Raw genomic sequence first — 13,630 nt, 5'->3', positions numbered from 1 at the left:
GAGCGGGGTGCGTCACTGGGACCACGGCTCACCGACTGCGGGTCCCAGCTCACCTGCACCTGGGCTTCTGAGTCTACAGAAGAGCCAGTCTGAGGCCTCAGAAGGTGAGTCCCCCTGGGTCAGAGGCACAGATGTGGTGCTGCAGGGATGGTCCCAGCTGAAACGCGTTTGTCTCTGAATCCTTAGGTCCTGCATCCTTAGGAACAAGAGAGCTCTTCTGAAGGGCCTGAGAGGAGGAACCTCAGCCCAGACCCAGAGCCCATGGCAGAGGGAGGAGCCTCAGAGCACAACCCCAGAGCTCGGGGCAGAATGGCAGGGACTCCAGACAGAGCCAGAACCCAGTGCAGGGGGTGTAGGTTCCCGGGACAGACCCGGACCCTAGGCCAGGGGGTGGAAGCTTAGAGGATGAGTAGGTCCAGGAAGAGCTGGACCTGCAGTGGCCTCTGTCCCTCCTCCAGCTGAGGGAGAGCATGCCCACTGTGTGATGGTGGGCAGTTGGACCCCATTGGAGGAGAGAGATGAGATGTCCAAGTGGATGGAGGGACGATGCCATGAGGCAGGGGGCCTGCCCCTGTCCTGCAAGGGCAGGATCAGGGTGACGAGTGACACTGCCAGCCTCGCAGGACTGTCTCCTCTGCTGACATGCCTGTGTGCACAGCATAACAGCCCCCTTTTTTCCAATTCGCTGTTTCTAACACCCACCTCTACACAAATGTTGACACTCCCCCTGGTCTGAGTCAAGTGCAGAACACTTTTGTATGGTTTTCTTTTCTTTTTGGTAAAATTTTCAAGTAGTCAGAGGTCCGCTGTCTTCTGGTTCTGCTGCCTCGTTTTGGTGCTGCTGTGACTGGGTCTGAGAGCATGAGACGTTAAGCTGCCTGCAGCTGAACCCTGGTGTCCTGAGGCTGCCCCAGGGGTGCTGCGATGGCAGCAGCTACTCTGTGCAGAAACTCCTTGCGGAGACTTTGTTTTGAAAACTGCCAAGCCGGTATGCCTGGGTGGCTCAGGTGGGTAAGCGTCTGCCTTTGGCTCAGGTCATGATCCCAGGGTTCTGGCATTGAGCCCCATTGGAGCTTTCTGCTGGGTGGGGAGCCTGCTTTTCCTTCTGCTAGCAACGTCTCCTGCTTGCGCGCATGCGCTCTCTCACTCTCTTACTCTCTGTATGTCAAATAGATACGTGAAATCTTTTTTAAAAAAAAAAAAGGGAAGAAAGAAAGAAAACTGCCCAGAAGGGAAGAGCAGGAAAGGAAGACATCACCAGCCGGGAACAGGGTGGAGGAGGGCAGTGAAGGGCAGTGTTCACAGGCGGCCAGGGTCAGTGGCTTCCAGCTCCTCAGGGAATGACCAGTGCTGGGCTCTTCACCTCCCTCTCTGCCTCCTGCAACCCATTCCCTGCCCCTTTTCCAGCCCTGGTTTGTCTCCCTCCTGCAAACCACAAGCAGGGGTCCCTGTCCTCCAGACTCTGCCCAGGCTTTGTCACTTCTGGGGCTCAGTGTAATCCGTTTTATGAGTGATAATATCCACATTCAAAAATGCAGGTAAACAAAAGAGAACTGAAATCGCCAGTCAGAGAAAACCAGTGTCAATATTTTAGTAACCACTCTGGGACACTGCCGTTCCTCAGTATGTACATAATTGGGAAACAAATGAGCTTGTGCTGCACCTGCGTTTTTGTAATCTGCTTTTATATATGTTAGGAAGAGAAACTAGATTCACATTGGGCATTTTGGAAACCCATAGACACAGGTCCTGTGCAAAGCCCACACGAGCTTATCCACATCCCAGGGACCAGGCTGGAGCTTCCAGGCTTGCTGCACATTATTCTCCCCAGGTGCACGGGTGATTGCCCTCAGGCTGGTGGGGATGGTCTCATGGCTGAACACACTGAATTTGCGACCCCCCTCATTCTGTCTTTCTAGATCTCCGCCCTTTGTCCAGGGCAGAACAGGATGGCCACAGCCCAGGTAAGTTCCTTATCCCCCTCCCTCTAGTTTTCAAGGAACTTGAGGCAGCTTTGGGACATTTGGATTGTAAGCTCGACAAACCTGTCCCTCCTCTCTGCTGCGGCTGTTTTCCATTCCAGCTGTAATCCAGTTCCGGTTTCTCCAGTCCTTCCCCTCACCACAAAAACCAACAATCTAAAATGAGAAAAGATGGAAGGAAAATGACGGGTCTCGTCTGCTGCTTCCTCTGGGAAATGCACCTCCTCTTTGTTGTTCTGCTTCTCAGGGAAGCTCACTGAAGCCCAGAGACCCACTTTTTCTGTGTCTTCACTTCCACCTCACTGTTTACTTTTTTATTCTATTCAAATAATGAAAGTAAATCCGTGCTTGACATTCTGTGCACTAGGAAGAGTCCCAGCATCTCCGTTTCTTCTGTGCCCAGTGCCATGCTTCTCCTCCAAGTGCCCGCTGGTACAGTATGCGAATGGGGTGGGGTGGCTGTGTTTCCCTCAGTTTCGTGAGCTGAAAACGGGTCTATAGGCTTTGTTGGATGAGTGTTTGCACAAGTGCCATCCGAGTCCCACTGCCATCTTCCTTTTCCTGCCTCGTTCTCTTCTGGGTGGTGGTCCTCCTCAGCGCAGAAAGATTTCCGTTTCGTGCAGTGTTCTGGGCATGTCATTCACCTGTTGCTCTGTTTGTACATACTCAGCTTTTGAATTTTCTTTTTCTGTTCTATATGGTGGCTCCTGAATGACTTGTTATGTGTATGTTCAGTAGTGCAGGTGTTTATGGAGGCTATATCGGGAAGTTGGATTTGGGGGTCAAAGGTATTCACACTTGAATTGGCTATTCCAGATCCTAGACTAATTACGACTGTCGCAAAATGTTAAAGACCAGATCATTTCTGTGTTCAGCTTTCCCGGGCTGTTGAAAGTTGAAAAGGAAACTAGTTGGTTTTATGGAGCCCTTTAACCTTGGATTTGATAAAGAGGCTACAGAAAATAAATGATACACCTGATTGACTTGAGACCCTAAAGATCAAGATCCTAAACACATACTCTGAATACAGGGTTAATACATTGAACTGAGCATTCTGAAAGATGATTGGTGTATATGGTAAAACATTAAAAGCTTGTTTAACAAAAGGTGAAAATGAATTCTCCCTGTCACCCCATGCCCCATCTCCTTCCTTGTTTCATATGATCTTGGAGAGATCAGGTGTGTACATCTCTTTCCACGTAAGAGTACCATTTACTTTGGATCTCTTCCTTCTTTGTATAGTACGACACATTCTGGACTTTTCCACAATCATTGTATTTCACTGTGTGTCTGAACAACTCTTTTTCCCATCTGGGCACGCTTGACATTTGGGGCCAGGCAGTACTGTGTTGTGGAGGGCGGTTGTGTGCGTTGGAGGATATCTAACTGACCCTGCCATGGACTCCCCTGATGCCAATATCCCCACCCCTTGCCCCTTGTGGTGACAACGAAGAGTTTCTACAGACCTTGCAGGTATTCTAGCTGTACCCTGAAGGGCTTTATCACCCCTGGGTGGTATGCCATTGGCACTAACGACTCTATGACATTCCACTGGCTGGAACTACCATATTATATATTTGCTTTCTGCCAAGGGTGTACATTGAGGATGTTCTGGTCTTTTGATATCATCAAGGATGCAGTGATACTTAGCCGTGTATGGTTCTGTTGGTTCCTTGTGAGCGGGTCTCCTCTGCAGGATAGCTTTCTGGGGGTGAGGCTTCTAGGTCAGAGGCTCTGTGCATCGTGAATTTTGACAGCTGAGGGCCTCTGAGCCAGTGGTTCCCCTCTGCTCACCAGTGTGGTCATGGTCCCTGACACCTGCGCTGTCCCCTGGGAAGGTGACAGGAGGGGTAGGCCGCTCTGAGTACTCCTCCTGCTGGCGACACCTGCCTGTCACTGTCCTGCCACACAAGGCGTGTCCTGGCTCGTCTCCATCGGCAGCGCTGGGAAACCGGCTGCCCCATGTGGCCTGTTGGGGCCCCATGGGTGCCACCCGGGCCACCCGGACTGAAGACCAGTCAGTGCAGGGGGAACAGGCAGGGTGTCAGGGTGTCAGCAGGGGGGGTCTTGCTCTCTCTCTGATAGGACAACAGGCCCTCCTAAAAGTGAGCATTTGTTTGGTGCTGCCAAGACCAAACACAGACCTTTCCTTTTTCACCTCCATCTGCTGCCCATGCAGACTCCCACCCTCCTGCTTCCGGTTACCTCTCAGGCTGATTAGCCACAATTAGCGGTCGGGTGACTGTGTGGCCTTCTTCTATATGGAAACAGCCCAGCCCTTCTCTACTGTGTCTTTCTCCAGCATGTCTCCTCTGGTCTCACATAGAACACTTTATCTCTGACACTTCTGGTCACTGATATCTGGAAGGTTCCCCCACACCAGACACTCTGCCACACCTGCTGGGTATCCTACCCATAACTCAGTTGGAATACTGTGTCCTCGGAGATAGCATCGGATCCTGCTGGTTAAGGGTTCCATCCTACCAGACTGCCGCCCCCCACACCTCCTGGCAGATGCCAGCCCCCAGTTGCAGGCTTTTGACCCACTGGCCATAGGTCAGAGGTCCGGTGGCCCCCTCCTTGGATTCGACTGTTTGCTAGAGCGTCTCGGGGACATGCTGACTTACACTTCTGGTTTATTAAAGGATATGAGGAAGGATACACATGAACAGCCAGATGAACATACACGTAGGGTAGGGTCTGGGAGGACCCTGAGCACAAGAGCTTCTGTCCGTGTGGACTCGGCAAGCATCGTCCTCCCAAGATGTGGATGCGTTCCCGCACTTGGAGGCTCCCCGAAACCCATGCTCTGGGGATTTTATGGCAGCTTCATAACACAACAGTGATCGGTTGTCAACTCCATTTCCAGCCCCTCTTCCATCTCTGGAGAAGGTGGTGGGGCTGAAAATCCAGAGCTTCTAGTCATGTCTTGGCCTTTCTGGTCCCGAGCCCCTGCCGTGCACCTCTAGTCTCCTCATAAGAGCATGAGATGCTCCTTGTATTCTTCTCATGTGGGGACTTGTAAGGGTTTGGGGGCTCTGCAACAGGGACCTAGAGCCAAGACTAGGATATATTTTCTGTCTCCTCACAGTCCTGACCAAAGAGCTGTGTTTATAACTGTTGTCCTAGCTCTCTGTCCTCTGCAAGGCCTTCTCTGCCTGCCCTGAGCAAAACTGACTTCTTTCTATTCTCTTTTCCCTATACTGCCTCTCCCGTTGCCCTTAGAGGACAGGTAGCCAGCCCTCCTGCCCTCTGTCCTTTTCCTGTGTGCATTTCTAAACTTGGTATTTCTCTACCAGACGGACACGCCTTCAGTTCAGAAAGGGTGTCTCTTTTTATCAATCTCGATATCCTCCAGACTTAGCGGCTTGGTTGGTGTTCAGTCAGTGAGCTGAGATTGCATTTCTGGAGGAAGATATCTTTACCACCTTTTCTGTTTCTTTATAAAGTTTAAAATAATGTAGGTGACAGAAGCATTCCCTACACTACATGGTCTCAAATTGGGCAGGGAACAGCAGGGAACAGTTGTGTCGAGAAAGGCAGTGCAGTGTCGTGTTGAGAAACGTGGATGTAGAATGCAGAACACATGCATTTTCATCCCTCTTTCCTTGCTTTTTGACCCTGGGCAAGTGACCTTCCATCTGCGGTAAGCCAGTCTGTCTTCCACTGTCTGGGGTCTCCTAGGGTGGGCGCCGGATTGAATCTCTGCCATGTGTGGAAGACTGTGGATGGGACACAGTGTCCCGCTCCCCGAGCCCAGCACTCCGGGCTCATACAGAATGTGCCGTTGCAGGAATCCTTGACCTTCAGGGACGTATTCGTGGACTTTACCCTGGAGGAGTGGCAGCAACTGGACTCCGCTCAGAGGAACCTCTACAGAGATGTCACACTGGAGAACTACAGCCACCTGGTGTCCGTGGGTGAGGGATGGCTGTGCAGGGTGACCGGGACACACACATTCAGCTCCCCTCAGCTGCTACCTGCTCTGGGGCCTCTGAAGCCCAGAATGAGCCAGGGCCTCGGGTTCACCACTAGGAAGTTACAGTCCCACCCGGGGTGTCTTGCTCTCGTCCTCTTGGCGAATGTTCTGCACTGAGGGGCACAGAGCTGTCCTCATGGGGCCGCACCAAGGCCAGACTGTCTCGGTTGGCAAGGCTGGCTCTTGGTTCCGGAACACCTCCGGCATTACTAATGACGTCCTGTGTCCTTTTCCTTCTTCAGGATACCTTATTACCAAACCAGATGAGGTATTGAGACCGAGACAAGTAGAAGAGGCCATGGGGGCAGAGGGAGAGCCACCAGCCCGGAACCATCCAGGTAAGCACGCACAGGGCCCGTTGGGCCAGGGCTGGGGACCTAGAAGGTCAGCAGGAGCTGGGTGTCAGGGGCAGGCCTGGGAGTGCTTCTCAAAGCCCCTAGGCTCGGGGACATGACTTGGGTTCACAGAAACCGGCCACCATGGTATCCACATGATGCCCCCGCCCAGGACCCTTCTGCAGCCCCCTTGTCCTTCTTGGGGTTCCAACTGCGCGGCCACCACTGCTGTTCAGATCCCATTTCCAAATCCTGGTGTTCCTTTCCTGCTCCCTCTTCTTTCTGGAAGCCTTGAGGGTGTTTTCCTTCCTTGGGCATTTGCCCTTTCCTCAGAAGAGATGTGCTGTCAGTGTGACACGTCCTCTTTATGTGCCATCCTGTGGGCCCTTTACAGCTGACGCTGGGGTTCCTCTTCAGCCTCGGGAAGTCATCTTGCCTGGCTTGCTGGAGCTGGTGGGGACCAAAAGCTTTGCTGGCAGCCTCCAGCTTGGCCGGGCCGGGCAGCCCCCATGCTCTCTCTGCGCTCCTGTTGTGCTCCACAGCATCAACCTTCATGGGATCGAGTCCCCGCTTCTCAGTCCCTCCATCTCTTGTAATTGTAGCTCCACTCCACCTGTCGTCAGCTTCCTGCTCTTACCACACCGCCTCCCTCCCACCCACCTGCTCTGTCTTCCATGTCATCTCTGTCCTTACTCAGAACACAAGGGATCCAGAGAGAACATTCCTCCCAGGCGGCCTGCTCCAGCAAGCACTGCCTCCGTCCTGGGCACTGCAACTCGTTCCTCATTCGTGGGTTTGGTTGGTTTGGCTCTGGGCCCCTTGTGGGGATCCACACACCCTCACACGCCTGTCCTCCTCATCTCCTGGCATCATTATGACAGCCACTCTGGGCGCCCATCCTGGAGGGCTTCCTTAGAGCCCGCCTTCACTGGACCATGTACCCTATTTCTCTTGGGGATTACCTGGGCTTGCCTGCACCGGCCTCTCCCATGATTGTTTGGGGGAACAGTGTCCTCTTCATGCTCCCTCAACCCCATATCCGCTGCCTTGTTCAGATTTGTCAGCATTGCTGCTCTGCTTGTGGCCTGCCTTTTCCTACCTCCAGGGTTTTCAGGAATCGAAGTGACTGAGTCTCCTTCTCAGTTCAGTGGTGGCCTGGAAGGAGGAAGCGCCAAGTCAGAGGCACAGTCATTGAGTCCAGTAACCGCACATGTCGGAAGGAGCTGTCCCCGCGTTCGGTGTCCTGTCAGCACATTCCCAACCCCACCTCCAAGTTCTGCCTCTTCTCGGGGTTTCTCTTTGTCATTCTGTGGATGGCTACCTCCTAGGTCCCGGGAATCCCTTCACACCTACATTTCTGGAGATTGCTAGTTAACTCCCTCTATGAAAAGTCAGGATTTATCTCAAGTACACCTTGGCCTTCTCCTCAGCTCTTCACAAGGCTTGTTAAGTATTTGTAGTTTCTCTGTTGGTTACATTAATGTGGAAGTAACAGAGCTAAGCTTCTATTTCTGCATTCCATTTGGTAACTTTAAATTTTTTAATTGTTTCTTATTGTTTTTAAAAGATTTTATTTGGGACGCCTGGGTGGCTCAGTCAGTTAAGCCGCTGCCTTTGGCTCAGGTCATGACCCCAGGGTTCTGGGATTGAGTCCCGCATTGGGCTCCTTGCTCAGCGGGGAGCCTGCTTTTCTCTCTGCCTCTGCCTGCCCCTCTGCCTGCTTGTGTGCTCTCTCTCTCTGACAAATGAATGAATAAATAAAATCCTTTAAAAAAGATTTTATTTATTTATTTGACAGAGAGAGACAGCGAGAGAGGGCACACAAGCAGGGGAAGTGGGAGACAGAGAAGCAGGCTTCTCATCGGACCCGACGCAGGGCCCAATCCTAGGTCGCCAGGGTCATGACCTGAACCGAAGGCAGATGCCCAACGACTGAGCCATTTATTTGACAGAGAGAGACACAGCGAGGGAGGAAACACAAGCAGGGGGAGTGGGAGAGGGAGAAGCAGGCTTCCTGCTTGGCAGAGAACCCGACACGGGGCTCCATCCCAGGACCCCAGGATCATGACCTGAGCTGAAGGCAGACACTTAATGACCAAGCCACCCAGGTGCCCCTGGTAACTGTTTTTAAACCTACCTAAGTGTCTGTGACTTATTCTCTGCCTAGAACACAAAACCCTAGAGAGAACGCCTGCATCTTACCTACGAGGCTCTGGTAGGACATTCGATAGATAATCTTCCCTTCTGGAGGAGGGCGGAGCACGGAGGTTCAGCATTCATCCACAGCTGGCGGTCACTAGCTCTGGCTTTGGAGCCACAGCCCAGATTGCATTTCTGGCATCTTCACTTGCTAGCTGTCCCTCTGCACACTCGTCTCAGAGCCCCTTTGCCAGTTTATAGAATGGGGCTCATGCTAGAACTTGTGAGATTGCCAGAATTTAATGAGGGGATGAAGTAAAGCACCAAAAAAGGGTGCCTGGCCCCCAGGAGCTTTCCGGAGATGTTACCACTGTTTCTATTGTTGCTGATGGTAAAATAGGTCTTACCACCGTCTTTGTTAACTCAAGGCATTCATGTAGTGACCTGTGAACCTCTCAGGATCCTCACGGTTAGGCCCCATCCTGTGGTAATTGTTCCAGAAAGCCTGGGGTGGTTCTGGTTCTGTGCACTGTGAGTCACACTGCAGATAGTCTGATGCCCATGGCCATGTAGGATGCACTGGTTTAAATATCTCCTGGGAAGGGTTCAGAGGCTCAGGAGACACAACCAGGCCTCACCCAGGAGCATGGGGTCAGGTGGGATGAGACGATGGGAGCAGGGGGACTCACTACAGGAAAGCTTTTTCTCTTCTCTCGTTCCTCCAGAATTTAAGCTACCTCAGACTGCCTATTCCCCTGGGTCCTGGAAGAAATTTCTGGCAGGTCCCAGGAATTCTCTGGTTGTTCTGATGGGACATTTGAGTGGCTCAGCTGGTTGGGTGTGTGACTCTTGATTTTGGCTCAGGTGGGGATCTGGGTGTCCAGGGCTCGAGCCCTGCATTGGGCTCTCCACGCAGCGGGGAGTCTGCTCGTCTCCCTCAGCCCTACCCTCTGCTCCCTCTCCGTCTCTCTGTCTCTCTGTCTCTCCCGCTCTCTTTCTCTCAATACATCTTTTTAAAAATTCTCTGGTTCTTCTGAAATAAAAAATCTTCTAGGAAGAGTTAGTCCCAGGAGTGGCCTCACTGTAGTAATCCGATTTGTCTAAACCCATGTAGTGAGATTCACAGTACTTCACATGTGCTGTGAAGTCTGAAGTCCATCAAAAATGTTGTTGAGCTTTTCACAGAAAAGTCTTTGCCTTTCTGAATTTTCCCTGTCTTCTGTTTTCTCTTTTGCTCAGTTCTCCTTTTACCTTTATTTCTTTTTTTCTACATATTTTGGGTTTACTTTGCTATTTTTTTAAAGATTTTATTTATTTATTTACTTGACAGAGAAAGACACAGCGAGAGAGGGAGCACAAGCAGGGGAGTGGGAGAGGGAGAAGCAGGCTTCCCACAGAGCAGGTAGCCAGATGCAGGGCTTGATCCCAGGACCCTGGGATCGTGACCTGAGCCAAAGACAGACACTTAATGACTGAGTCTCCCACGGGCCCCTTACTTTGCTATTCTTTATCTAGGCTTTCCCCCCAACACTCTATTACAAAAATGTTTACAGCGGACAACTGAAAGAATTATAGCTTGAACACCCACAGAATTTCCCCTAGATTCTACAGTGACCATTTTGCTATATTTGCTTTGTCTTCTAAGTACTAATTCCTCTGTGCTTTCATCAGTCCTTTCTTTTTGTGACGACTTTCATAGTAAGTTTCAGAGATCGGTACACTTCACCCCTAAATACTTCCACAGGTAAATCATTAACTAGAGGTCACAAGTTTTTTATGTTGTTTAGTCTTAATGCTTAATAGATATTTTAATAAAAGGAAATTCATAAATAGCAGCATATGGTATTTGTTTATATACAATAATGTTTTAATATACATATCTTTCACATATTTTCCTTATGTATTTATGCAGATAATGACTGTTCTTTTTTTAAGTGAGGTTTATTGAGGTGTGATTTATATATCCTAAACTTCACCTTTGTTAGGTGTATAGTTCTGTAGATTTGACAAAGATTTAGTCATGTAACCACCAACACCATCAACATATTGGACCTCTTCATTCCCTTAAAGCATCACCTTGTGCCCCTTTGTAATTAAAAATTCTTTCTCACTCCCATATCTGGGATTTGGGTTTGGATTCTTCTCGTTTCTATTCTTCTAGTTTTATTCTTTCTACACTACTGTATAAATGCATTTTATAGTAAAAAAAACTTCATGTGTCTTGCTTCTTTTACTTGATGCTTTTTTAGGTTCATCCATGTTTAAGATATATTAGCATTTTGTTCCTTTTCAAAGGTAAATTACGTTGTATTTGTTTATTCACTAAGCAGTTCATGCATATTTGAATTTTTTGAATTTTTCATTATTATGAAAGAAACTGGTATGAAATTTCATGTCCAGATGTTTGTATGGACACGTATTTATCTTCTTGGGTAAATACCCAGACTGGGATTACTCAGTCATATAGTGAACATATGTTTCGCCTCACAGGACCTCACCACACCATTTCCCAGCGTGGCTATACCATTCATATCGAGCATCAACAGTGCGAGAGTTCTAGGTGTTTTGCATCGTTGCTAGCACTTGGTGTTATGAATACTGTTAGTCTTTCTAACTAATGTTCATCATCTTTTCCAGTGCTTATTTCCCATCTCTATGTCTTGGGTGAACTGTCTGTGGTAACATTTTGCCATTTTTGTTACTATCAAATGGTTCCGAGTTCTTTATATATTCTGCCTGCAGGTCCTTTAGCACCTATGTGTTTTCTGTGCATTTGCTCCCAGGCTGTGGCTTGTTTTTATCTTAATATGATCTTTCAAAAAAAGACATGCTTTATTTTGATAATGCCCAGTTTGTCAAGCTTTGCTTTTATGATCCATGCCTTTTGTGCCCTGTTAAACAATTCTCATTCTAATCCATGGTAACAGAGTTTCTCATGTGATTTAAATCAGAAGATTTACAATTTTAGCTCTTATATTTAGGCCAATGGACATAATGAGAGAAGTATGTTTTACCTGATGAGAGGTAAAGATCAGTGTTCTTTCTTTTTGCCTAAACATATTCAATTGCTCCAGCAGCATTTTTGAAAATACTGTATTTCCTCTATCGGTTTACCTTGGTCCACTTGTTGAAAACAGTTGAACACATATGTGTTGGTCTGTACCACACTTCTTTTTTTTTTTTTACACTTCTTAATTACTGCAGCTTTATGTTAAATGTTCAGATCAGCTGGTGTGACTCTTCCAGCTTTGTTCTTCCTTTTCATAACATTTTGGCTATTTTAGATCCTTAAAGAGTTTCATATAAATTTTAGAATCAGCTTGTCAGTTCCTGCATAATAACCTCCGGGGATTTTGTTTGGGATTGCAATGAATCTGGATCATTGAAATGCTAACAATATTGAGCCTTCCAATTTATGAACATGATGTATCTATTTATTTAGGTCTTTTAAAATCTATCTCAGTGATATTGTAGTTTTGTATGGGATGTACACTTGTAATTTATTCTCTTTTTAATACATTTACTTTTTGTCAGTATCTCATTGTTTTAGTTCAATAGTTGCTCTAAGGATTAAGATACATAGTTAACCTTTTATAGTCTGCTTAGACTTGTATTTTAGTTAGCTTTGTTGTTTTTATAACTTTCAGTTTTGATATAGTTTAAAATTTACAGAAAAGTTCAAAATCAATACCAAAGACTCCTGTTGATTTTGCCCAGATTCACCAGCGGGTTGCATTTTGCCCTGTTTGCTTTGCTGTGTCCTGTGCCCATGTCTGTCTGTTATCTATAGGCATATATTTAAATAGACTTTTCTGAACCATTGAAGACTGGAGGTCCAATATCCCTTCACCCATAACACATCACTGTATATTTTCTAAAAACCAGGATTTCCACAATTGGGAACTTTCACACTGATATAGTACTGGTAGCTAACACACTGTCTGTATTCAAATGTCACCAGCTGCTCCAAGGACGTCCCACTAAGGAGCCTTGGTAACCTAGCAGGTTGCCATGGCAACAGATTCTGGCAGGCTTAGCAGCAGCCAGCAACTCAGAGGAGCCTGGGCCATGCCTCCTCCTCCTGGGAAGCAGCCTGGGGGAGGAGGGTCCAGAGGGGGCAGGAAGGCTGCCCTCACCAGGCTTGGAGATGGTCCTTGCCCCAGGGTTAGAGTTAATGGAGCCTTCGGGACCACACACAGTGCAGTTCCTCCTGGCTACTCAGGCTTATGTTTTAACATTTCAAACAATATGTGGAAGTTTTAATATAGGTCCCTTTACCTTATCTCCTCTTCGTTATAGTTTTCAAATGTATTATATCTACATACATTTTAACCCCCCCAGACAGTGTTATAATTTTTGCTTCCAACTACCGTACGTATCTCAAAGACTTCAAAAGGAGAAAAATAATGTTATGCTTATGCAGATATTTCATGCTTTCTGCTGCTCTTTATTTATTCCTGAAGTTCTGTGCTTCCCTCTGATATTATTTCCCTTCACTCTGAAGATCCATCATTCCTCTTACAACAGATCTACTGGTGACAATATCTCTTCACTTTCCCTGTGTGAATTTTTAAATTTTATCTTCATTCTTGAAGGATATTTTTGCTGGATATAGAATTCTGTTGACATTTCTTCACCTATAGTATTTTTAAGATGTTCCTTTATCAGTGTGCCTCAATGGCTCAGTTAAGTGTCCTTGACTTTTGATTTCGGCTGAGGTCATGATCTTGGGGTTGTGAGATCAAGCCCCACATGGCACTCTATGCTGGGCATGGAGCCTGCTTCAGATTCTCCCTCTCCCTCTGCCCTATCCCACCTTCCCTCTCTTAAAAAATATTCTGAAAACAACAAAAAAAGATGTTCCATTATCTTCTGGCCTCCATTGTTTCTGATGATAACTTCACAGTCATTTGGATCATTGTTTCCTCATATGCAGTTCAAGGTTTTGTTTTGTTTTCAACTTTCCTTTCCAGCAATTTGATTATATTTTTTCTGGGGTGCTTAGCTTCTTCTTCTTCTTCTTCTTTTGGTAAGATTTTATTTATTCATTAGAGAGAGGGAGCAAAGGGAGAGGGACAAGCAGACTCTGGCTGAGCAGAGGGCCCAGTGTAGAGCTGGATCCCATGACCCAGAGATCATCACCTAAGCTGAAACCAAAAGTCAGACACCCAACCGATTGAGCCACCCAGGTACCC

General features: G+C 47.8%; 1 protein-coding gene across 6 annotated transcripts in view; it reads left to right on the top strand.

The window, feature by feature from the left end:
* ZNF674 (zinc finger protein 674) overlaps positions 1 to 13,630 on the top strand; it is a 49,138-nt gene that overhangs the window by 20,887 nt on the left and 14,621 nt on the right. For 5 of the 6 annotated variants that reach the window (XM_044235360.1, XM_044235359.1, XM_044235357.1 and 2 more), the window contains exons 2-5: positions 1 to 104; positions 1,920 to 1,964; positions 5,776 to 5,902; positions 6,204 to 6,299. In XM_044235360.1, coding sequence (XP_044091295.1) covers positions 1,950 to 1,964; positions 5,776 to 5,902; positions 6,204 to 6,299 — 238 coding nt within the window. In that variant the 5' untranslated portion in view covers positions 1 to 104; positions 1,920 to 1,949. Of the gene's footprint in view, positions 105 to 1,636; positions 1,965 to 5,775; positions 5,903 to 6,203; positions 6,300 to 13,630 lie in introns of those variants that run through there. The other variant, XM_044235361.1, reaches the window with a different exon arrangement.

The sequence above is a fragment of the Neovison vison genome, chromosome X, assembly GCF_020171115.1.
Source record: "Neovison vison isolate M4711 chromosome X, ASM_NN_V1, whole genome shotgun sequence".
NCBI classification, from domain to species: domain Eukaryota; kingdom Metazoa; phylum Chordata; class Mammalia; order Carnivora; family Mustelidae; genus Neogale; species Neogale vison.
Note: the sequence above shows the minus strand (reverse complement) of the source record. Positions and strands in the feature narration are given on the sequence as shown.